This window comes from Vipera berus (assembly GCF_964194415.1).
Source record: "Vipera berus genome assembly, chromosome: 4".
Taxonomy (NCBI): domain Eukaryota; kingdom Metazoa; phylum Chordata; class Lepidosauria; order Squamata; family Viperidae; genus Vipera; species Vipera berus.
The window spans coordinates 48,083,253-48,110,190 of record NC_138206.1 but is presented as its reverse complement, the minus strand read 5'-3'; the positions used below and the strand labels follow the sequence as shown (position 1 = coordinate 48,110,190).

At 36.8% G+C, this 26,938-nt stretch overlaps 1 protein-coding gene across 3 annotated transcripts in view; it reads right to left on the bottom strand.

The window, feature by feature from the left end:
• Positions 1-4,722: 4,722 nt before the first annotated feature.
• The window catches only part of CXADR (CXADR cell adhesion molecule), a 38,258-nt gene continuing 16,042 nt past the window's right edge, over positions 4,723-26,938 (bottom strand). The window contains exons 2-8 of one of the 3 annotated variants that reach the window (XM_081327401.1): positions 17,619-17,776; positions 16,497-16,695; positions 14,789-14,944; positions 13,691-13,813; positions 13,433-13,571; positions 12,066-12,252; positions 4,723-6,744 (exon numbers count right to left, since the gene is read on the bottom strand). In XM_081327401.1, the coding sequence (XP_081183527.1) occupies positions 6,703-6,744; positions 12,066-12,252; positions 13,433-13,571; positions 13,691-13,813; positions 14,789-14,944; positions 16,497-16,695; positions 17,619-17,776 (1,004 nt within the window). In that variant the 3' untranslated portion in view covers positions 4,723-6,702. Of the gene's footprint in view, positions 6,745-6,798; positions 12,253-13,432; positions 13,572-13,690; positions 13,814-14,788; positions 14,945-16,496; positions 16,696-17,618; positions 17,777-26,938 lie in introns of those variants that run through there. The other 2 variants (XM_081327402.1, XM_081327400.1) reach the window with 2 other exon arrangements.

Genomic DNA, 26,938 nt, shown 5'->3' with positions numbered 1-26,938 from the left:
TCCCTTCCAGCTCTATTCTATTTTATTCTATTCTGGTCAATGGTGGGAAATGATTCAAGGAAACAAACACACGTTCACACACACACACACACACACACACACACACACATTCCCTTAGGCAAGTCTGTGCAATAAAGCAATGTGTATCTTACCCTATCTTCAGCCCTCCTGAGTATGCAGGAACCAAGAGAAGGCAACAACAACAACAAAGAAAAACTAGTTCCTGTTTAAAAGCTGCAGTGAAGAGTCAAGAAAGGGGGACACGTCTAGGAAACCCCAGAGCGTGCTTGGCGCCTTCCCCTTTCCCTAAAAATAGTTGAAAACTATACTAAATAAAAAAAAATAACTATAAGGGTGAACACGCACAAATAACAAATTAGGGCAGCAGTGGCCCTATTGGTTCAGATCTCCACAACAGACCCAGTTTCTCATGTGGCTCCTTGGAAAAATTGCCCAATCCTGATCTAATCCCACCAGGCTCAAGGTTGACTCAGCCTTCCATCCTTCCGAGGTAGGTAAAATGAGGACCCAGATTGTTGGGGGCAATTAAGCTGACTTTGTAATAATGCCACTTGGGGGGGTGTATGAAAGCCCTAATAAGCAGGCATATACATAGAATGAAGGCTACTGCTAAGCTTGTAAGCCGCCGTGAGTCTTCGGAGAAGGGCGGGATATAAATGGAATTAAAAATAATAATAATAACTGACAGCAATTGTCATGGTTCCAACAGACAGAGACAAATAAAGCAGAACTCGGAGGCTTGGGAATTCCTCAAAGAACATGTTTATTAGTTACAAAGTATTGGCACGTCAAAAGTGAAACCAAGTCTGAAGACACACGTATTTCCCAATACAAAGTTAAGACATCCTACCTCTAAAGCTATGCAAGCAACTACGTTCCCCCAATACATCTTCTTGGCAGGCTTTTCATGAAATGCCCAGTCTGCGGTCTCGGGAGAAGCTGATGACCTTGGTTCCCACAGGACAAAAGAATATTTTGACTAGCCAAGCACCTGGCAATCCCCCCCCCACCTTTCTATGTGTCAACCGAAAATGAATAGGGAAAATGGCTATTGCCATGCTCATTTTTAAAGTTGACATCAATCTTACTATGATTCAGCTGAAACATGTTCACAGTTCGCATTCCCATAGTCTCCAGATGCTTAGAAACCTCCTAGAATTACTTGAACAATCGGGGGTGGAGATATAAGCTGGATATCATCAGCATACTCATTGGTATCTCAATCCAAGCCATATGATGAGCTCACCCTACCATTTAATGTAATGTAAATATTAAACACAGTGTGGGGGAGGAAAGCAAAGCTCTTCTTTTTCTTCCCTGTATGAAAGCATACAAGCAAAACACTGAGACTGCCAGAATGTAGATGTGTAGGTGTGTTTGGGGGAGATTTATGTGTAGGGAAGAACAGAAAGGGATTTGCAGCTGAGAGAGTGGAATAAGTCAGCTGAATAGGCAACTGATAGTAAAACAGAAACAGGAAGAACTTCACAAAGCCAACAGCAGACAATCTGAAAAAGAAACAGAGCCCAGCAGTTTCATCAATCAGCAGAGACATGGAGAGACATGGAGCAGTTATCTGGAAAAACAACTTCCTTTTGTCACCCCAGCAGATTGAGAAATTGCCAAGCAATTTAGAACAGCAGCAGACAGCACCAGAAACCAACTTGAAGGTGGCTAAATTCTTTGGTGTAAGCTCAAGCAACAAAGAAAGATTAAAAAAATATAGACATAGGTGTTCTTATAGGTATTCAGGTAGCCCTCATTTATTGACCACAACTGATATCGACATCTGTTGTTAAGCAAAGCACTCGTTAAGTGGAAAATGACATGACTGAGACTGTTTTCCCCACTCACCCACCCTTTGGAATGCTCATCTGGGTACTGGGATAATTAGCAAGAAGGGAATTAATGTTTGTATTTACATTTATTGGAAAATGATTACAAGAGAGTAAACAGATGCAAAAGGAGAATACACAACAAAATATGCTGACATTGGCAAGTCATGAGCACACTACACAAACAGCTGTGTGCCTGCTTACTCTCTTATAATCTCTTCCTGTTCTGTGTATAAAAATACCATTTTGTTCTTGTTAATTATCCCAACATCAAAAGTGAGCATTCCATAGATTGAAGAAGTGAGGCAAAAGGATCTTAAGAATTGCTCCACAAACCACACTTTCTCGTGAGTCATTCCAGTGACTATCTTACCATTGGGTTCACCTGGCTGTTGAGTAGATCCCTCTGGCCTTGTAACTATGTTACAGGGCAATTCTTAATAAATTTCTAAAAGGTTTGTTGCTGTCTTGGGGTCTCTTTTGTTCTTTGCTGCTTCATCCTGCAAATCCTAAATTAAAAAGTCTATGCACAAGTTAGGGGCAGAAGAGCATTAAGAAAATAAGGTTTATTTTAGAACACATACTGATTAGGAATATCATCTTCATACTTCTTTGAATAGCAAAGTGGTGAAAATGAATGGCATATATTTCAATTGATCGTATTATTTTCTTCTGTAACTCTCCCTCACCAACATCACAATTGAACTCATTTGTTTTTTCAGCAGTCATGTATAGGATGGCATTGTAAAAGAGAATGAGCACTTGATAATTGTATTGTACAGTAGACTCAAAATGCTACATATCTACATTATTCTCAATTGTGGTTCCTTAACCCATGCAGATTACATTCCATGAGAGGACATTCCATGAGAGGTCTTTAAAAATTCATCAAACTAAAGGCTTTTGTTGAGATATTCAAATGAGTAATTCAATTATTTTTTCCCTTTCTCTAGAAACAGTTATAAATAAAACAATTCATATAGCTCTCTGTGGAAATCTCAATTTACAGCAGTTTTACTTGAGTGTAAATTTATTACACTGGATTTTTAAAACAATTAAATCTGTCCAATTTTAAAAATAATTTACATAAGAAATTTGGTATACAATATATGCACATTCATTTGAACCATGAATATAGTGTTTCTATATACAAAGACTGAATCATGTTATATTGGCTTGTTTCACCTAATTAGGTCACACTAGTTTTGGCTTCATAGAATATTGTGAAATGGAATAGTATGGTTTCTGTAAATCCAATTATTACAATCTCTTCATGTTTGAACCCATTGAGGTCACTATGGGTTATCCCAGATGGCGCAAACCCGATGCGCCAGCAAGACAGATTTCCATTACTTGTTTTATGATACTGGGGGGAGATTAGTCTGAACTGGGTTATGAACCACTGGTGTTTCACCTCTTCTAGTTGTACTCAAAAGTGGCTGGTTGTGAGTCATTCCCAAATCTTGTGTAAGCCCCAGAAGTACCCACAAGTGACCCTTTGCCACTTCTCCTGCCTTAATCTGGGGTTTTAACGGAGAACTGCATTGCTGGGAACTCACCCCCCTTCAGAAGGTGACATCCCGCTAGGGTGGAAACTTGGCCCTTCTGTCAGTCCTCAACAGACCCAGGATGACAAGGTACTCAGCAAGTGGCCCCTCTGAAGATTTTGCTCCCGGCAATGAAGTCAGTTATCTATCCCTCTGCTTCTTATTGGGAGTAACATCGTGTCTTTCTTCTGCTTCCTTGGTTCTGGCCATGGCAAAATATGTGGAGGTCTGGAATTTGCAGTTCTGTAGCAGAAATGTTTTCATATGTGCCTAAAATATTAAATTAGCCATTAAATTGTCAAAGAACAGCAAGTAGAAACTAATGATATATCTAGAATCAAAATCGAAAGGACTTAAGATATGTAAACGTGATAGTGAGACTACTTTGGAGGGGGAAAAATGGAAAGTTTTGGTGAAGGAAAATATGGGATTGTTATGGAGTCAAAGCAGGGAAAACAGAAAGGACCAGAGAAGGGTACTTTCAACATAGTTGAATATAGACTATATTGGTGAAGAATAGTTGGAAATATAAAGCTTTGATGAAGAGAAACAAGTGCTTAGTTATTAATAGATTTTCAGCAAGAGATTATTAGCAGAGTGGAAATAGAATTGTTAAGAAAAAGTTGTTTTGGTAGTGTGAAGAGATTGGAAAAATAGTCTAGATAGTTGAATAGAAATGCAGTACTTACAGTACGAAAACTAAACATCTTCCTACTGCAGTATTCATCCTATGTATTTGTACTTCTCCATGTTTGCTATTTTTATGGTGTTTTGATGTCTGTTGTTTTAAACCTTGTTGGTCACTTGCTATTATAATTGCAATTATTCTCACTGTTGCCGTTTGCTTCCTGGATTTGCCCTTCCTCAGGGCAGTTTTTATTGCAGTAATTTCTGTGGGTCTGATTGGGTTGATGCTTGGAAATCTATTAAACCAAGTAAACTGCACTTTTATCATACTGCAATGTCTGTTAGTCATATGGTGTTTAAAATTGTTATAATGGTTTCTTGGGCTACTTTAAGCATGTGTGGGTTCATTACTTTACACAAATAAGGCCATGCTGGAGTGCGCTTTGGAATGGATTTAACACTAAAGGTTTGGCTGGGTGATAATAAAAAAAATAAATTCAAGAATAATTATCAAGAAGTGCATACAATTGCAAGGTTCAGGGCGGGGAGGTACGGGTAAATTCTCCCAGCAGGTTTCTATGTATGGGGAAAATGGTGGGCTAAGACTGTTAAGGTGGTGCTACACTTGCTGATAAGCATTGTCCTGAGTTTACAAAATATGAGGGCAATTCAGAAATAAACCTCCATTTGGTAATCAATGACAGAGACTCGAGATACAGAACTTTTATTATACACATTAGAAAACTACGACGTTACATTACTTTTCGACATAATCGCCATTCCAATTGAGGCACTTGTCATAACGTCTTACAAGGTTTGAAATTCCTTGGTAGTAGTCACTAGGCGCCAAATCTGGGCTATTGGGGTGTGTGATTAAAAAAACATCCCAACGAAACTACTTCAAATGTTTTTGGGTACGTCTAGCGGTGCGCAAGCGACCATTATCATGAACCAACACCACATCAGAAGTGGTGCCATAGAAAATCCCACCAAATGTGAAGATGCCAAAGGAGTACTGCTAGTGAAGTTCATGGGAGTGTGGTTCGACCATCAATTCAGAAGTCTACTGTGAAACATTATGAAAACTCAGACAAGCCATAACAAGCATCAGAGCATACTGACGTCCGGAGGTTTATTTCTAAATTGCCCTTGTACAATGTATAAAAACAAAACAATGTTCTGTATGATGTGAAGTTTCACTGTGTATTAAAAAATCAGATTTCACATAGAATGACAGCTAATATCTTGAACAATTGTGAGACTTTTAGCTTTATTAACTATGATCAAGATTTCCATGTTGTATCGTCAGTTCCCTTGATTGCCTATATATACATATATATACATATACATATACATATATATACATATACATACACACACACACACATTTCACATTATTCCTAAAAAACCCCCCTGCTTTTCATTTCTTGATTCAGAAGTTAAATTGTACCCTTAAGAATAATTTCTAAATAAAATTTAACTGCTTTATATTAAACTATTGTAGCTCACTTATTTTAGAAATTTATGCATGAAAAAACCAAAACCAATTTATGCATAAAAAACCAAAATCAATTATTTCCATATATAGACGGGATTTTTTCAGGATTTTGCGAATGGCATTAAATATTTCATAATAAATAATATAATTTAACATATTCTGCCAATTCCTCTTATAAGGAACCCCATTATGTATGTATAGTTGATTTTAAAACAAAGGGACTAAGCTAATAGGTGATTCTACCAAGGTCTACATTTAAAAGTAAAGAAAGATGAAGAATGTAAAATAAATAGGCTACGTAGTACACATTGATATTAAGTAGAAGATTATTTTAAGTAATTCAGTTAAGATTTATTTTAAAATTTGGAACATAAACATATGACCCCCAGGTTCTCATCAATTTGCAGAACAGATTTTATTATCAAGAAATTACTTATCAATGTAGATTATGTATGGTTGATTATGAAATAGAACCATTTGTTTAATGGTTTGTGTAGAATTTTCAGATGTATATAGTCATGAAAATCTGCCTTGTTTTTATTATTTTATGGTTTTATGATTTTGTATTGTATATTAGGTTTTTTTAATTGTGTTCAACTAAAAAATAAGACATACCTTTTAAAAAATCAGATCCATACGATTTAAAAAAGGATAAAAATATAATCTAAAACGCAGTGTTAAATCATACTGATTGGCCCTAAAGTACATTAGAAAATACATCTTTACTCAATTAATTTAAGTATTTGAATCAAAGCTGCCATTACTTATTATCTCCATTACATGTTAAATCAGCTGACTGTAAGAACAGTTCAACAATGAAACCAATCATCCATTTCCACTGATTGGTTGTATCCCAAGAAAGCGGGCAGCCATCTGTCAGGGGTGCTTTAATATGGATTAGTGCTCTAAGCAGGAGGTTTGATGGCTTAAATTGCTCCATTCAAGTAGATAATTGCATGATCTTCAATCAATTTCATTTCTCTTTTCATATTTTCACATTTTTCATGTCTGGGTTTCTTATAAAATTTTCAAGCAGTATATTTTTAAATATTTGGGAGACAAATATTACGTAATTTACTCTATCATTGTCTGCAGAATTAAAAAAGAATGATAAAACAGAATACTTCATTTCCTTCATAATGTAAAATTCATGATATATGACGTTTCTTCAACTTTATACCACTGTTATGTCACCCATCCTGCATGCGTTTTCGTACTACAACAGAGAAAACATTAATAATGAATAAATAAGTTTTAAAATTAAATTGTCTTTAAAAAAGAAAAAAGATTAACATATATACACCTTTGCTAGTTGAATGCTGATTGGTATAATACAACAGTGTTAATTTCCCACCCCTTGCAAAACAGGCAAAAAGAATTTTAATCTATTAAATCTGTTTTCAAATTGTTAGCCTGACATCTACATACTATATTTAATCAAATAATTAACAGAAAAAATAATAAACATATTATATAAATTATAAAATTAATTAGAATTATTGATAGTAATAAAAGACAAAATTGAAATTCCAAAACCCTCTGTTAACATACTGTTATTGTAATTAACTTGTAGAAAATTTACCATGGCTTCAATCCCAAATCATCCCAAATATTAACCCTAATTGGTCCTGGATCAAACATCCACATTTGTTTCTAAATTAGTTGCTGATTGATTGAATATAATAAGCCCAAACTCCAAAGCCAATCTATTTCCCCCCCAAAAAAAACAGATTAGAACATTCCTCAATTAAATGTAATAAATCCATTTCCCACTCTCCTTCAAACCCCTTAAAAAAGACCTGTTTGCCAATTATCCACCCACAGAATTCTCTATCACATAAAAGCAGAGTTGAGCTTCCAGGTGTCTGAAGTTGATTCTGTTATTTCTAAGTCCATGTTTCTCTGAATATTTTTCTATTGTCTGTGTTGTTTCTGAGTCCATGTTTAATACTTTGAAAACAAATTTCTTTTGTGGGTTTAAAGTATTTAGAATTGATTGCTTCAGAATGTTTTCCAGAGTCTTTATGAATTCCATCAAATGTTAGAAAAAAATTCAGCTAAAGATTGCATGTTGCTAGGCCAGGGGTAGGTAACCTTGGCTCTTTTATGACTCGTGGACCTCAACTCCCAGAATTCCTGAGCCAGCCAACTCTGGGAGTTGAAGTCCACAAGTCATAAAAGAGCCAAGGTTTCCTACCCCTGTGCTAGGCTCTCTCTCTCCCCCCACGCCCCAAGGCTTCTCCTTCACTCTGTAATCTGATATGTTGTAGCTCAATGACATAAATAAAACAGGGATGAAGAAAAAGAACAGGGGATATTTTCTATTTCTATCCAAAGGCTTTTTGCAGGTTAATAAATTGCAGATTCGCTGCAGTGAATAGTCAATAATATATAATTCAAATATAAACCTTTTCCCCATGCATGTTTCCATAAGGAAAAGCAAAAGTTGGTAAGAACAGCCAAATAAGGAGTAGAAAAAAAGATAGAATCCAGCAAGGAGTTGAAATAAATCAGCACTCAGCCAGCCAATTAACATTAAAAAAAAAGAAAGCAAAGATTTAAAAAGTGAGATTAAAAGTTCCAGGCATACTTAAAAAACATTCTGCTGGTAGGAAGAAATGTTGCTATTCCCATAAGGAGCTGCACCTTTCAAGATTCCCCCTCCTGGGTGGGTACACAGCTATCCAAAAATCATCCTGAGTCATTCCTAAGTGACCCCATTCAAATCCTGGGGACAAGACTGCCAAATAACCAGCTCTGGCAGCAAATCTTTCAAAAGTAACCTTTTCTCTCCTAAATATTAAATCTTTCACCAGGTTGTTAAAGTTCCAATGGCTGGAGTATGTGTTTATTTATTAAAGAGGAAAGTATGGTTTTTCAAGAAAAAAAATGCAGTTGTGCTTGCTGAAAGTACAAAATGCAGAGTCCATACAGATAACAGTTGATATATTCACAATAATATAACTCCATATACATTATGGGCCATTTTTTCCATTAGTGCTGATGTAATAGTTTACATAACACTACTAAATAAGATAATTGCTCACTCATTCCTTTTTTAATCCAATCCAGTAATTTAAGATAAAATTAGATAATATGTTAATGAGACCTTAATATAAAATTGCTTAGATGAAAAACAATTTATAGCTTTTGCTCTAGAAAAGCCATTTTATCTTTGCATATTCTAACTCACAATAATTTTTAACAAAAATTTAGAAAAAAAATCCACATAGAAGTGGGTTCATCACAAAACCCAAAACTTGTAATGGTGCCTCATAAATGTTACAACGTGTTCCATTTACTGTGTTAAAATTTTGAACCATATGTTCATAATGCATATTCAAATCCTTTGATATTTTTTTCTGAAAGCATGGGAACGTGTGTAAAGAAATCCTTCTTGTATTCTTACAATTGTCACACCTTTTTAAAAACATCAATGTACAAACATAATTTTAAAAAACGAAAATTCACGAGTTTGACACTAGACTGAGTAGGTTTGTTGAAATTAGTCCCCTGATTTCAGCAAGTCAACTTTAAACATTATAGTTAGGTTTAATCCAATATAAATTTAAGGAGAAGCTGCCTTCTTACTGGACATTTGATTTTTATTACTATCTTACTATTCTATTTTAAAAAGCAAGAAGCAGAGGTTATAGTAACAGTAATTCAGTAATCTGGTACAGTGGAAGCTGTATGAGTAAGATTAAACCCCATAAAGGAATTATAAAAACAGTAAAGGCAGAAATTCTGAAATACAAAATTATTTAGTGGCATAACCAGCATTTGGCACAAAATATTAAACAATAAAGGAAATGGCAGTATTTTGTCAAAAACTGCTTTTCTTAATGGTGCAGACAGAAATTTTGTAGGAGAAATATGATATACAATCAATGTAAAGTTTATTGAACGCACATTTAAGGCAGACATAAACATTTCATATCTAACAGTATCAAGTAACCTAAAAGATCTTGATATCTGAAGACTAATACTTCATTTCAGTATCTAAACTTAGCAATAATACACTGTGCACTTCAAAAATTGTTTATTATCTAATTCAATATATCATATTATCAGATCAGGCCCACTTAAAAACATGAAAATTATTTGTACTACTGTGTTGCATTACAAGTAGAAATAAAAATTCTTACATTAAAATTAGTAACACAGAAACATTTTACTACAGTTAAGAGTAACACATTACAGGTAGTTCTTGTTTTATGACCATTCAATTACTATGGTGCTGAAAAGATGAGTTTAAGACCATGAGCTCATTGCAACACTCCTACAATCATGGATTAAAATTCAGGCCCTCGGCAATACCAATCTATTTCGCCCTAATCTATTACTTTTTGACCATCCTACACAATGGCAACTTTGGCAGCAGGGTAGGGGCTAAAGTAGAAGCCCAGAATCTTTAGCAGTCTCAGGCAGCTATCACCGCCCACAAACCTCTATTTCAGCCCCAGCACTTTCTAATCTTCCCCAAATTTCATGAGAATGGGTGCACTATTTGAAGAATGGCAAAAGTCCCATTCTTAAGATACTTCAGACACCTCATTCTGCAAATCGTGTGTGCCATTTCTTCTCCAAGCCACATATCCCATCCTAGTGACTCTTTAAAATCTTCTGGTCTTCCCCAGATCTTGCAAGAATGGATGTACTGTTTGGAGAAGGAATGGCTTACCAGTGCTGCTTCGCAGGGTGGCCAAAAGGACACAGGATCAGGAAGAAATAGGCAGATGAGGAAAGATGCACTGCCCTGCAGTGATAATTGCTTGGCTTGGTGAGATAGCTGAGGCTTCTCAGGATGCAGCCCCATTGTGTCACACTACTGGACTGGGGTGGGGAAGTTGAGGATTCCAGCACCTTTGTACAACACTGCAGCTGTCCCCAACTTGCATGCAGCCTGCACCAGGCCTCCTGTTCTGTACATGAGACTCTTGTCTGCTTAACAATCCATAATTCAGGATTGCTGAGATTTCGGTCACTAAGTGATACCACGTGACATATCGTTTTACAGCTGCATTACTTAGCAACTGAAATTCTGATCCCAACTGTGGTTGTTAAGAGGTTACTGCGAGAAAAGTTTAAATATTTATTCTTGATATCTTAATTTTTTCAATTATTCATGTATACGAGAACCACTAGTTCAAAAAAATTATCAAATGTAAATATTTAAACTTCTCTTGCAGTAAATTTTTGAAATTATTCAAATGTATGAAAAGCATGAGAGCCAATCTGCTGAAGTGGTTAAGGCATCAGGCTAGAAACTGAGAGACAGTGAATTCTAGTTCTACCTTAAGCATTAAGGTAGAGCATAAAGCATAAAGCCAGCTGGTGATCTTGGGCTAGTCACTTTTTCTCAGCCCTGGGAAGGAGTCAATGGCTTTCTAAAAAACCTTGTCAAGAAAACTGCAGGGGCTTGTTCAGGCAGGCTCCAAGAATTGGACATGATTGAATGATAAAAAGAAAGAGAAGCAAACTAATAAATTCATTGGGAGCAATTTCCTAATAAGAATTTATAACCTATCACATATACATATAAACTACCCGCTTAAGCTGATATTCACATTTTGGTATTCCAGTTTTTTTTATTGGTATTAAAAGCAGTAGAGGAATATAAATAGATGAAGTAATAAAAAAGTACTAAACATTAACACTGAGGATATTAATATAGTGGGGATGCCCTCACCAGCTCTTGGGTTACAGAAAATTTTACTACCAAAAATGTAATTGTCCCAGTATATTTTATAAATTAAACGTAAGTATTCTGGTCCCATATATAAAAACTATTTGCAAAAATCTTTATAAAAAGCAAGGAAATTCAAAATGGCAAGTACAGCTTGTAAAATGTCATTAATTATTGAATTCAGGTTTAATTTCACTATCAGATATGTAGTTAGCATGCTGACTAAATCCATTCAACATTACATATCTAGAAAGGAGAAGTTTGTCCGCATAGAACAAGCAAAACCCTGTAAGACTGGAGAGAGCAAGAACGAGAAAAAGGGAGAAAAAGCGTAAGAGGACATAAAATTGGTAAATACAAAAAAACTTTGCATTACCATAACTAACAATGCATTTTAAATATTCAAAGCTTTTGAGACAAGTACTCCAAAATCAAAATTACAAGAATCAAGTCCCTATTTTCAGATTTGTGAACACAAAAACTATTGTTGTAACAGTTGTCATATGAACAAATACAAAATGCTTCATATCGTACAATCTACTATATCTAATAGATCAAAAATTCATATTTCAATATTTAGGAACCTCTACAAATGAGGATGTTTTTTTTACCGTCAACTTCTTTCAACGCAAGCAGTCAAACTTAATAAAAATCATGTGAGCTAAGCACATATCTGGATGCTCAAGAGCGTATTTAAATGTGTAGAACTGAAAGGAACTAATCATCAGTGGGGTAATGAACCGGTGAAACGTCAAATTAATGTCATGTTATACTATGGAACCATCTTTGCTTTGTGCTGGAATCATCACAGGAATAGCTCCCATTCTACTTAGATTAGGTGCAGCTACCTTTGGTGGATCAAAGTACTGGTTCTGGGAGGGAGTACGTTCAAAGTCTTCACTCGGCACTTTATTGTATTGAGTTTTGGTAAAACCATCCATGTTAGACGGAGACATTGAGCCCAAAGATGATCGATTACTCCCTATATAGCTGCGGGCTGTTGAGGCACGACTCTTTGGAGGAGGGACATCCTCTCTAAAAAGGAAGCATATTTAAGAATTCACTTAAGAACCTTTAGAAACGCTAAACACCCATCAGTGCTATTTGTTTAATGAAGAGTACTAACACTGCCATAATAGCGGACAACTCGCTTTCTCTGTCACAGGGTTTCTAAAACTTGGCAACTTTAAGATGTGTGAACTTTAACCTCCATAATTCCCTAGCCACTGATTTATTCTATCCTTAATTTTTTTTTAGATTATTTCTGTCAAATACGTAACATAAACTATTTTTTCTCATCTATTCTAAGCTATATTCCTTGAGCCTAAAAAAATGTAAATAAACAAACGTATGGCAATTTAAGATGCATTTTATTTATTTACTAATAATTTGTTTAATTTATATGCAACCCACTACCCTGACAATTTAAGAAAATTATTGTCTCCCAAGTTGCAGTTTCACTGTCAAAAGGGGGGGGGAGAATCAAGGGCAGGGAATAAAGGAAATGAAGAAAAGGGGAAAAATATAATTTCTTTAAGAACAGAACTAATATATATTGTTATATTTTTTATTTTAAAACATTTTTATATACAAAATTGTACATCATTCCCTTTTCTTGCTCTACTAAGAATAACAATTTATGACGTTTGTTGTTTTAGCCAACAAAATGGCTTTGAAGAACTGCTTTTCAATGCTAGGGCAAATATCAGTATCTATTCAGTATTTTATTGGCTTATGAAGCCAGAGTGTGCTTATTAGGTTTTCTGGCTGATATTGTTTCACCAAAACAAATACAAACATTTATCGACTATTGCATCTAAAACGTGTCAACTTTTTTGGTTGATTATTCTTTTAGATTTTTTTTTAAATTAGAATAATATATCTATTATTATTGCTACTAAATTTCTTTATATTGAATTACACTCAATAGTTTCTACCTTTTAATCAGGTTTAATTTTTCACACATTCTAACATTTATTTTGTCATTTATAAAACAAATAAAATCTTGCTAGCCCCATTACAATATTTTTCCACTTTGTTTTATAAACTTCTAAGCACAACAAAACATATGAAACCATTTTTTAAGCAAGATTTTCCAGACACTTCCACTGTTATTTAGTTGCTATTTTTGCAGGTAAATCAGTATCTTCTAGAAGTTAACATTTTTAGAAATGAAATTTTGAAGTAATATTCAGAGTTAATCAAAATGCTGCACCTGATATCATGATGTACTTCTTTTTCATATTTTGTGTCTCTTCGTTTCTTATAGTAACAGAAGATGAAAAAGGCCATTAAGGCGAGTGCCAGAAGAGTCCCTATAACTGCTCCAGCAATAATACCAGCTCTATCTATAGCTAAAATACAAAAAACAAATTATGAGAGGTAGCAGAAATTATTTTTTGCATTTTAATGACAAATGTTTAGCTAATATCTATTTTTATTACTTCACTGTTGCCTGTTGACTAATACTTACGGGGTGTAATAGTCAGTATGAGAGAACATTCATCTCTGCCGACTTTATTGTAAGCCAAACATGTGTAGGTACCAGAATAGGTCTGAGAGGCATTTTTCACAAATAAGTCACCTGTACTTTCATCTGTAAATATTTAAGGTATTTGTTAGATTTTCTTGCAACAATCTATAGAATAAAAAACAATAATATTATTTCATGTATTTTATTACTTAAACATACCTTATTTTATTGATCTAAGTCTACTGCTAATACTGAGTATTAGTATTATTTTGGGAATGAGGATAGATAAAAGCCCTTCTACTAATGCCTGTGCATGTAAGCATTTCTACAGATGAACACTTTGTCTACTGTGATCAGAGTAGTTACTAATTAATCAAAAATCATATACATTTTAAGAGAGAGAAAAGATTTCTGATGCAAAAACTAAGACTGTTATCCCTTTACAAAATTATTAGTAATGTGTGAATTTTTCAAACAAGAAAATTCCTCATACATGTTAAGTTCATTCAATGCATTACTTTTCTGAGATTGCTAGAGCAACCATGTCTTTTGCAAGGCTACTCCTCCCTGTCCAAACATGCTGAGGTAAGTCTAGAATGGATAAGTACTACCGAGAAGACTTCATGAAATATTATAATTACCTCAAGAGACTTAGAGAATTAGCTCCATTTAAAGTTTTTTAAAAAATCTAAAGATTCTTACGCAAGGAGCTGAAGCAAAGCAACTTATTAAAGATGGCAGATTCCAAACTGTGTTTTTGGCTGGCTTCCATTTAGGAACAAAACAAATATTCTATCCTGAACATTAACCCTTCCAAAAGGATATGGACAACAGTAAGCAGTGGAGAACAATGCCATAGTTCTATTTCCTTCAGCAAATTTTAGTCTATTTTCCCTTTTCAACTAGCTTTAAGAACTTAAAAGTCTGATGATATACCACCGAGAAATATTTTGGACAATTACATGGTTAAATAAAATAAACAAAATGTTTTTTCCTTTTATCTCAGTTTTATCTAAAATTAATTTAACATTTGAAGACAGTAAAGGTACACGCAATAGTCCTGTCCATGAAAAATACATTAATAACATGAAAGCATACTTGGTAATGCTGTTGCTGGAAGTTCTTGGGAACCAGTTGTTTTTTTCCAGGAGTAAACTATGATGGGAGAACCTTCTTTGGATTTACATTTCAAAGTAAGATCACTTCCAATCTCCTGTGATCCCTCAATGTGGCATTTAGTTTTCATCGGTTTTTCTAACAAATAAATATTCTAATGTAAGCTTTAATGATGATGTAGTTAATTGGCATTTGCTTGTATACCCAGGAGTATTTTGTATGCTCAGGAGATTTTAGCAGGCTATTGAACAGTAGTGATTTACCCACCAGTATGAGACCAAATCCAGAACTATATCACATATTTGTATATTAACCCTAAAACCATAACCTTTTCTGGGTTCACAATAATCCTGTTACCTGCCTCCTTAGCTCAAACATATATTTTCCTGGACCATTAATGTTAATCTGCGAGCCAAGGAAAAATTTCCCACTTTAGGAGATAACCTATAATCCTGCTGAAATACCTTGTCACTTCAGATCGTAACAGCTGACCATTCCAAGCTGCTACTATTCTACAAGCCTTTGATCTGCAATATCACAGTAAATTATATGTATTATAGATATATAATTTCTAATTATATGAATTACCATGATGATAGTATATCAGAACTAGTGGGTATTGGCTTAGGTTAAATTAGATCACGATTTAAACTCCCTTGGTCATGGAAGCCAACTGGCTGATTTTAGACTAGTTATTCTCTTGTCAGTGGTTCTCAATCTTTTCTTCACCATGGACCCCTTTAAATACCTTTTGTGGCCACAGACCACCAAGACTTAACTCAAAATTTAAAGCAGTAGATTGCATCAAGCCTCTGCAGACCCCCTGTGACATCACAGCCCCCCAGTTCGCAGACCACTTTTCTAGGATAAACTTAAAGTGTACTTTGTTTGTCAATTTGAACTACTAGAGTAAATGCATGAAATAATGAATATATTAGAATAATGAATGACAATCTTAATAAGTGGAAGACCAACAAGTTACAAATTGAAACATATTAATTCCTCATTTTCACTTTTTAGTTCTATGTACTAGTTCTCTTCTGTAAGTTTATTTTTAATTGATCCAACCTAGTGCTTTTATTCTGAAACAAGTATGTTCTCAAATAAACTGCTTAGCTACAAAACTTACAATCTGAAGAGACATCACAAATCTTTTAGGGGAAAATTTGAAAGTTAAACATAGTTTCATCTTAATAGATCAAACTATATTTCTACTAAAAACAAAAAACAGAAATTTCAAGCAGCATAATTAAGTAAAATAGCTGCTTGGTAGGAAAGATTGGGATATGCATAACTCTGTTATATGTAACATAATTCAGAGAATTTTGCTACAAAATAAAATATTGTAGTATGAGCAGTATGACATATGCCAATCGTAAATTTATATTATGTAACACAACAAAAGTATCATTTGCATTGCATATGTATCATCGTGCCTCATTTTTCCTGGTTTTAATTTCCCAAGGTCATGGGAACATAATTCAAAAGATTTGAATCTTAAAAGTTAACACATTGAAATTTATGAGAATTTAAAAAACAAATATGCTAATTTTAAAAGAAAAACAACCAAACTATTGCTGAGTAACAATGCATTTTATTTTTACATTACACTGCACTTCCTATGTATTAAATATTCATATTTAATATTCAAACAGAGCTATACAAAAAAGGCTAACCATAAATACCTTACCAAGTACTGTCAACTGGACTCTGTGAGTTTGAATACTAGGAAGTTTCTTCACTTTACATTGGTATAAGCCAGCATCTTCTGGTTTTAAATTTAAGATATCAATGCTTGCATTTCCAGATGCTGGATTTTGCTTAGCAAACTGTACTCGTCCCACCATACGATATATATCATAAACTTTGCCTACATTATATATAATAACCTGAATGGGGGGGAAAAGAAAAGGTTAAGTTACAGTGGTGTTTAAAAGTTTGTGAACTCTTTTGAATTTCCCACATTTCTGCATAAATACGGCCTAAAACACGATCTGTTCGCCACACAAGTTCTAAAATTAGATAGAGTGCCCTGTCAAAAATATACTTGTTAATTAGTGATTGAAGATTGCAGATTGGTCCAAAGGTACAAATTTCTGGGTGAGCAAAAATATGTGAATATCTAGGATTATCAATTCATTTGAAGGAAAAATGTCAAGCGTTTTAATCAATAAAAGATTTCAGCGATGAGCATGGGAAGTCCTACATAATTTAAAGAACAAAGTAATTCTGTATATTCACTATCAAAGTCTGATCCGCTTAACAGGGTGGCATCTCCACAAGACTTGCATCATGCTTGGTATCCAACTGAGAGCAAATCCAAGTGATTTTATCTGCTAGATGCCCGGAGAATTCCTCCACATGGTCCTACAGGTTGACTTTGGGGCCACCCTTTCTAATGAGTCCAGATAACTCTAAACAGAGCCACTGTTTAGGTGGCATTCAGTGGATGCAATAATGGCACAGAAGTATTGACACTTCGCCATAAGGTAAACCTTAACAGTGGCCTTAACATGTGTTTAGCCAAATTCACTGTTTCCTTCCAATGGCACTCTAGAGTCTCTTGAACCTTTTCAGCTTATTATGTTTTGACTCATTTAATTGGGTTTTCTTTACCTACTTTTAGGACTTGTGTGGAGAACAGAACACATTTTAAGCCACTGTATGTCTTAGCAATAAATAATCTTCTCAATATACTACTCTAAAGTGCCCTAGAAAAGGATACAGTATTCTCATTAAGAATTTAACTTACAACGCATACACAGACTAAATTCAAAATAAGTATTATATCCACGCAATGTCTTCTACTTACTGGCTCTTCCCCTTTTGGTGGCAAAAGACTCCATTCAATTTCAACTGTGCCTTCATCTGGTGGAGTGAGAGTATATGTGCACAGCAGTGTAACTTTATCTCCTTGAGCTTTTGTGATTGAGCTCTGTTCTGTCGTTATTGTTATACCTTCAGTTAGATCTAGGTAAAGTATTGTGAAATCAAGTATATTAGATTCAATATCTTAAAAGTTAAAGACAACATCTTAAAAAATACACGTATCATTGAAACATTTTCATAGTTATCTTTAGATAACTAGAGGAATCAATTAACTTTATAATCCTCATTTGCACATTATGCTCAAAAGGACTATGTATTTTTATAGAAGACGAGTGAGCGAGCGCAAGAGAGAGGGAGGGACAGTGGGTGGGTGAATTAAGGTGGATCATGTTGGGCACCACAATATTCAAACTCGCAAAGCCACTCAGTCTTTTTCAGGTGAAACCAAAGCCTATTATGCCACATCCAGACTCCCACATGATCAGATATCTGTGACATCATTTAGGTAGTCAGGGCTGAAGATATAAAGTTGAGTATAATCAGCACACTGATGATACCTCATTCCAAATTATCAAATGACCTTACTGAGCACCTCACATGGATGTTAAACAAGAAGCAAGAATCCAGTCTGTGGAACCCTACAAAGCAGAGGGCATAGGCTGGACCTCCTCTCAACACTGACTGGAACCAACCACAGAGAAAGGAAGAGAATCAACCAGGGTGGATAACAATTGATTTTTTTAAAAAAATAAAAAAATTTAAATTTAAATTTGATTTTTTTTAAATTTTTAGCAAATTTGTTAATAAAATGCTTTTGGAGTAAAAATATTTTAAAATAGTGTTTTATATTTAAGATACATTGTTTATTCAGCATGAAATGGAGCTTAGTTATCCAGCATGAGGCTCTATATATTCTGCAACATTTACATTTTTGGTAAACTCATTCAATGAACCCAAGCTTTGCAAGCTGAGATAACATGCACTGCATTGATGCATTCACACGATTTCACAGTAACCATGAGATAAATCATAAAACAAATTTCAGGAATATTCTATATCCTATTGTTTAGCAAATTATGTACACTACAAACTGTATGACTGTTTTGAAGAAAAATGCATCTGTACCAGGCTCTAAGTCAGGGGTGTCAAACTGCCGGCTCCTGAGCCGGATGCATCCTCTGGAATCCATGCCCATCCCATTTCTGGCAATGGCAAAACCATCCCGATACGTTGCGTGATGTCACGTGACGTCGCAAGTTTGACATGTCTGCTCTAAGTGTTTTAATTAAATAAAAGAATTTGAATAGTTCTCCAACTATTGTGTTTGTCTGAAAGTAAAACCCGGTTTTATATTATTTTTGTCTCCGAAAGAGGCATTAGGTCTTATTTAGAGGGGGATGTCTTATATTTTTTGTGATACCTGCCTTGCCTCGTGGTGGCGGCACCAACAGCCCCGACTCGCAGGCACTCGCGTGGCTGCCGGTACACTTCTGCTGCGGCTTCTTGCGGCAGGAGGCCGCATGGCACATCATGCTGCTGCCACAAGGCACGGCCGGTGGGGAAGGGGGTGGAGCTACCCCACATGCCCCATACCTGCTTACTTCAAGGCCCCACCAGCCAGGCCGTGTCTTGCTTGGTGACCTTCCCTTTCACTCCCTGCCCAAGCCGGACTGCCGTTTCAGAGGCAGGGGGGAGTGGCGGCGAAAGGCTACACTGCTGCCATTTTCCGCTGGAGGGGCTTTCTTCACACTTCACCCCACAGATCATCTGCCCAGAGGCAGCCACCTTCTCCTCTACCAACTCTCCCGGGGCTTGCACTATGACCAGGCAGCACAAGCCTCCCCAGCCGCCTCCTTCCACCAGGCCTCCATCGCCACCACTGGAGAGAACTGAGAACAGGAAGGGGAGCAGCTCTGTGCAGCGATGCAGAGCAGAGAAGAGCACTTGCTTGCCACCCTGCATTGCCCTGCGTCTCCCTTCTCCATTCTGGAAACGACAGCCCTGTTTCCTCCTGGCGCTACTATAGAGTTTGGCTCCTCTCTCTTCCTGAAAGCATTTCTTCACTAACATGCTTTCCAGCTCTGGCACATTTCTCTCCTTCTGCAGGGAAATGGAGTTTGTGAACTAAAAAAACCTCACAGAGCTTCTAACTTCTTGTAAAAAAGAAAAAAAAAATCTCGTGAGAAGTTAGAAGGTCTGACTGAAGTTTTTTTAGTCCCACATTTCTTGATAATTATGGGGTTCATACCTTACACTGTATGCTCTAACCCCACTTGCTGTGAATCGAACAGGAGGTACACCTTTATTGCTAGGTTCAGACCTCCTCGGTATCATCTGTTCATGTGTTTCTTTTACTCTTTTTATCTCAGGTCTATCCTCATCTATCCCTATTATTTCTGACCTGCTATCCTGCTCTTCCTTCATTGGGCTTTGTGTAGCCTCTCTTTCCTGAGAACTAATGCTACTTGTTGGCATGAACACTTCAGTGTTAGCACGCACCCTGTTCCAATTATTTTGTTCTGTGAAACTGGCAGACCTTGATATCACAACCTTCCTTGTTTCATCTGAAAATCTATAGCCCTTGGAACCTGGCTCATATCCTAAGTACAAACCTAAGTTTCCTGGCCTTTTTCTATCCTTTTCTTCTGGTGCCTTTGGGGATATGCACCCAGGCATAACTGCCAAATGTCCTTAGGTGACCTAATGATTTCCTTCCATATAACATGTAATATGGAGTTTCATTGATAGCAACCCTCCATACCCTGTTCACTAAATAGTTGTCTGTTTTTATGGCTTCTCCCCTATTTGCCTAATGCTTTTCTTACTTACAGGATACACACACTTTGACTCCCTGCAAATAACGCAATCCAAATATGTGTTGCATTGTTTAATTCGTAGTCCCTCAGCTAGATCTGGCATCCTCTGCAGCACTTTAAAACTTGCATGTCCTAACCTTCACAGTTATCATGCTTGGGAGTGTTTGTGAGTTATTGTTCACAATCTTCCTGCTGCTTTCTTAGTACATACAAATTATCCTGTTTAATGCCTTATGCACAAATCCTCCCACCTTTCCTTATGGTATATTGACCCTTTGCAAACATTACTCCATACCCCCATTTTATCCAAGCTCAAAATACTAAGTAAATTATGGGCTACGTCTGGCACATATAACACATTATCCAAAGTTTCCCCAATAACTTTATCTTCCCCTTTAACTGCAGACTGTTGTCCATTAGCCATGCTAACAAATGCTTGCTTAGCTGGTCTCAAACTGGAAAACATATGTGGGTTATTTGCAATATGCTGACTTGTCCTACTGTCCAACAACCAAGTGTTTTTCTGTTAAAGTTGCTGCCAGAGAAAATGTCAGTTGTGTAGCTCTATGATCTTGTTTCGCTGCTCTTCTGTTTCTCTTCTTAGGACAGCGTCTCTGGAGATGCTCTGTAGAACCACACATGAAGCAGCGTTTCACATGCAAATGTTCTCGGCTGCTCTGCTGGCATCTTTGGATGTTGTAGTTCTATTCTAGGCTTGGTCTGTGTGTTGTCGTCACCCCCTCTCTGCTGCCTTTCCAGATGCTTCTGTTCCTCCTCCAGCAACCAGCCAGTCAAATAACTCATGGTTAAGTCCTTCTCCTGCATAGCCTCTAAACTGGTCACTAGGTTGTCCCATGAATTGTCCAATGAACTGAACACCACATACACTTTATGTGACTCAGTAAAAGTCATCCCTCTTTCCTCAAATTCTAGGAATGTCTTTCTCATGGACTGCAAATGCGTAGACATGCTCTCTTCCAACTTCAGCTATGCTTTATATAGCTTTCTTGTCAGCACTGCTTTGCTGCTCACAGTCCCTCTCATGTACACACTGCATAAAGCTTCCTAGCACTCCTTAGCAGACTGGAGACCCCTCATGTGTATCAGCTGGCTATCCTCCAAATACAAGATTATACTGGCCAATGCTTTCTCATTCTTTCTCTGGTCCCCATCATCCAGGGCTGCAGGTGGAACAGTAATTATCATCTACAACTCCTCCCTTCTCAGGTACATCTCCATTTTCAGACTCCAGGAGAGGTAGTTGCTTCTTCAAACCATCACAAACCACAAGCTTTAACTCCTCTGGCTCTTGGTCAAACTCTCACTGGTTTTCTCCTCACTCCGGGCCCATAACCTGTCAGAGCATGCACAGTCTTATTGCGCTGAGATAACCCATTAGTAAATATAGTAAATAGTGGTCTATATTAAATGGTGGTTTATATTACATTATGTACAATATCCACTAGGAACAAAATACAGCAAACTCCAACACACAGTAGTTACAGCAGGAAATGGTGGAGGGAGGGAGGGAGACACTCCAGCAAAAGCCTTCCCTTTTACACTCAGGCTCTTAAAAAGACACAGACCCTGCTGAGTCATTCCTATCATTGTATCATCCACCTTACATTACATCAGGTGGTTAGCCTTTAAATCATTACCCTGATAAGATCCATCATGGTAGCTCACCTGCTGCCTGCCACGTCCCCACCTTGTTGTGTTACTGCCACATCACCAGGTGTCCCATTAAAATGTATGGGACTGTCAGTGAGTCAATAGCGGGACAGAGGAGGAGTCACTACAGGACAGAGATGACAGTTGCTCTTTAAAAATTATGGTTTAAATTGAGTTGATTTAAATCAAGCCTTTTTTACTAGTGTTTTAAATCATGATTTAAATCGACTTGATTTAAATCAAATCCACCCTGGAATCAATACAACACTATGGTGTTCAACTGAAATGCAATCAGATCAAAAGCCTCAGGTACCCTCTTATTCCACATGGTGACCAAGGCTTCAGTTAGATTGTGTAGCAGACCTCCTGGACAACCCCAAGCTCCCTCTGAAACCCAAGCAAGTCAATTTCATGATATAATACATTTCAACACATGGTTTAAAGGAGGAGGAAATATTTTGGAGGCATTTGAGGAAAGCAACAAAGTTTGCTTGTGTTCCTTGATATATATTATCAATAAAAAAAGTCCAAAATCATTTAATATTTTAAAATACAATTACCTCTAATTACAGGTAGTCCTCAAGTTACTATGACATTTATTTAGTGATCATTCAAAGTTACAGCAGCATTAAAAAAAAGTTCCTCGCACTTACAGAGCCTTGATGGCAGTGGTTAGAATGTAGTATTGCATGCTAATTCTGCCCACAGCCTGGAGTTCTATCCTGACAGGCTCAAGGCTGAATCAGCCTTCCATCTTTCCGAGATTGATAAAATGACGATTGTTGGGCGCAATATGCTGATATTGTAATCTACTCAGTCCTGTAAAGCACTATGGAGCAGTATATAAGTGCTATTGCTACAACCGTCACAACATCCTCATAAGTATGTGAACAAAATTTGGATGCTTGGCATGTGGCATGTATTTATAATGGTTGCAGCATCTCAGGGTCACGTTATTGCCATCTGCGACCTTCCCAGCTAGCTTCCAACAAGCAAAGTCAAGGAGGGAGTACTGATTTGCTTAACAACTGCATGATTCACTTACCAATTGCAGCAACCATGGCAAAAAATTTTGTAAAATTGGGTGGGACACACTTAGCCACCACCTGGCTTAGCAACCAAAATTCTGGTCTCAACTATGGTTGCAAGTTGAGGACTACCTACAATGGTATTTGTTTCTGATATAAGTGAAAAATTGGCCAAATATATACTGTTGTGTATTATAAATAATACCAAGATGACATTTTGAGGATAAACCTGAAACTCTGGCATAATGCTATGAAATAATCATTTAAAAATTCACAATTGATGTAATAATTTATATTAGTTTAAAAAATGATGCAAAACTACTTTCAAAAATATAAACATACGAATAACTGTTTTACTATGAATTTTTATTTAATTCTATCCAAAGATAAAAATATGTTTAGTTTTTAATACAGTGCAGAATACTGATAGACTTCAAATGTTAAAAAAAGAAATACTAATACTGATAAATTACAAGAAATACTTGTAATACCATACCAAGAAATGGTAACAACTAATACAACAAATCAGAAATCTAATCTTCCTTTCCAACAATATTGTTCCCATTTCTATCCTTTTCCTTCTTATAATTTCAAAGATATTTCCCATACACTGAGTGGCTTGCAAATATGAAGACCTTTAAAATAAATACAACGTTCGCTGGTCATTTGGATTATTCTTCTGGTATACGTACAGGTATGTGGTATATTTCAATTATTTTTTTTAAAATGTATTTTCAAAAACTTAGTGCATTGTTTCAGAGGTTTATATTTGCATACTATTTAAAACTCTGAACAAAACATACTAGTTTTGATGTTTTAGTTCCCTTTTTCTTATTACGTTAAGTGGCTTAAATATTAATAATTTTATTCTACAATAAAATGTTTTATTCTAGTAATAATTAGTATATGGGAGTTGTAATTTTTCTGTGCTTTCTTTTTCTTCACTTATAAAACAAAAGATTATACCTGGCCTCTGCTTTAGCTGTGTTTAAAGCAGCTGGCAAAATTGAAAAGCAAAATCAGGCAATACAAATTCAAAATACAAACTGAAATTAGTGATAAATACTAAAATCATCTTTAAAAAAAACTAGCAAGAGAAATGTTTCATATTTCTTAAAAACAGATAGAGTGAAGACCAAACAATTTGTGAAAGAATTATGATCCATGATTTGGGAGGAAAGGTGAAGTGCCTCTTTCACATGTCATGGAAATGAGATTTTGCAGGGGGATGCATTCAAAAGGGCTTCCACTGCAGAGTCTCTAATCCCAAACTGGTTAGTGTTTTTGATGTCAATGTCCACATCATAAATTGTATTTGATAAGCAACTGGCAAGGCATAATACAATCCCTTTAGCTTCTCTGTGTGGTTCCTAGCTACTGTAATGGACTAATAGCAAAATTTCAGTTCAAGTATTGACCCATATAGAGTACACTGCAGCATCAGAACAGAACCAAACATAGCTCTGTCCAAATATGACTAGCTAAAGATAAGATGTAGTTGATAAGGCAGACGTATTACATAAATCCATTCATAGAGAAGACTGCAAACCTGTCCTGCAAATGCTATATCTCAATCATTATCACATTTCCTATATAGCAGGATTCCCAAACCTTTGCAGCTTGGCGGCCCAGCTGTGGGGGTGAGAGGGGAACTGGGTCGTATGAACGCAGGCAAGTGTGCGAGCACACAGCCCTTGCGCAAGTGGTGGGCCAGTGCACATATGCGCAGCTCAATTTGTGCAAGTAGCAGCCAGGGCACACACATGCAAGTGCCCATATACCCCCTGCTTGTGTGAGCTGTGCACGCGCACTCCAGCCAGACATTCATGCAGCCCAATTCCAAATAGCCTGGGGGTTGGGGACCTCTACTATACAGTATACCAATACTACTTCAGGCCTGTCTTGATTTAATTTCACACTATTCTCCCACATGATAAGGCAACAAAATGTTTGAGTGGTTAGTTTCCTAACTATGCTTTCTGGATGTGACCAACAGGAAGTTCAAGGCAGAACAGTTTTGGAACAGGAGGAATGTAGACTCATGTCTCATCATTTTGTGCTCGGCTGCAATTCACACTCAGTACATCTACTCTAAAATACAGCAGTCTAGTTGCTAGTTGATGCTTGTCCTTAAAAGCCGATTACCCCAGTGCTCTCTAATAGATTTAGACAGTCTACACACCCATTAAAATGCTAGGTTTTTGAAATGTGAAAATATCAGACCAAGAAAAATCACTTCAGATTTTTCCCCCTCTTAAAACAGAATATAAGCTGCACTTATCAAAAGGCTAAAAGATATGACACTGGAAGAGGAGTCCCTCAAGTTGAAAGGTGTTCAATATGGTACTGAGGAACAGCAGAGGGCAATTACAAGTAGCGCCAAAAAGCGTGAAGTGGCTGAAAAGATGCTCAGCTGTGGATGTGTCTGGTGGTAAAAGGAAAGTCCAATACTGTATAGAACAGGGGTAAGCAACCTCGGCTCTTTTGTGACTCGTGGACTTCAACTCCCAGAATTCCTGAGTCAGCTACGAGTCACAAAAGAGCCGAGGTTGCCTACCCCCTGGTATAGAACAATGTTTCATAGGAACCTGGAACATAATATCTATGAATCAAGATAAGTTAACGTGATCAAACATGAGATGGCAAGATTGACTATCAACATCTTGGGAATCAGTGAACTAAAGTGGAGAAGGGCAAATTTAATTCAGATGACCATTGTATCTATTATTGTGGGCAAGAAGCCCTTAGAAGAAATGAAATAGCCCTCATAGGCAACAAAAGAGTAGGAAAAGTGGTACTGGGGTACAATCTCAACAATAATAGAATGATCTCAGTTTGAATCATAGGCAAACCATTCAACATCACAGTAATCCAAGTCTATGCCCCGACCACCGATGCTGAAAAAATTGAAGTTGACTGGTTCTATGAAGAACTACAACACGTTCTAGAAGAGGGGTGTCAAACTCAGTTTCATTGAGGGCCGCATCAGCATTGCGGTTGCCCTGAAAGGGCCGGGTGGGTATGGCCAGGGTGGGCGTGGCCTACTGGGTGGGCATGGCTAGAGTGCGTATGGCCTACTGGGTGGGCATGGCCAGCTCTACATCGTTTGCATCAAGGGTGCCTATAGGGGCCTGGGCAGGAGTGGGACAGATCTGAGGGTCTCTGGCAGGAGGAGGGTCTCTGGGCCAGGGCCAAGGCAGTGGGGGCGGTTCCCTCACTGTTTCCAGGATGGCTTCGCGGGCCACATGAAACCACTTCGCGGGCCGTATCCGGCCCCCGGGCCTTGTGTTTGACATGTCTGTTCTAGAACTAACATTGAAAAGAGGTCCTTTTCATCATATGGGCTTGGAATGCTAAAGCAGATGGTCAAAAAATAACCAAAAGAACAGGCAGGTTTGTCTTTGGACTACAAAATGAAGCAGGGCAAAGGCTAACAGTTTCATCAAGAGAACACACTGTTCATAGTAAACACTCTTTTCCAACAGCCCAAGAAGACTGTACAGATGGACATCACCAGCTGATAGTACATAAAGACATCCACATTGCACATCACTCATGAATGAAGAAGTGCTAAACTAATCCAAAAGCAAGACTGAAAATGTTTGACTCCAGAGGGACAATTTGAAAAGAACATAAAAAGTCCAAATTTTACTCTGTTAGTCAAACGATTTTAATTGTAACAATTCCATTTTCCCCATGAATAAACCAGTATCACATCAAAGATATAAAGCAATCCTTAGCAACAAACACAGCCTCTTCAAATAGTGGTGGCTACACCTAAATGTCAC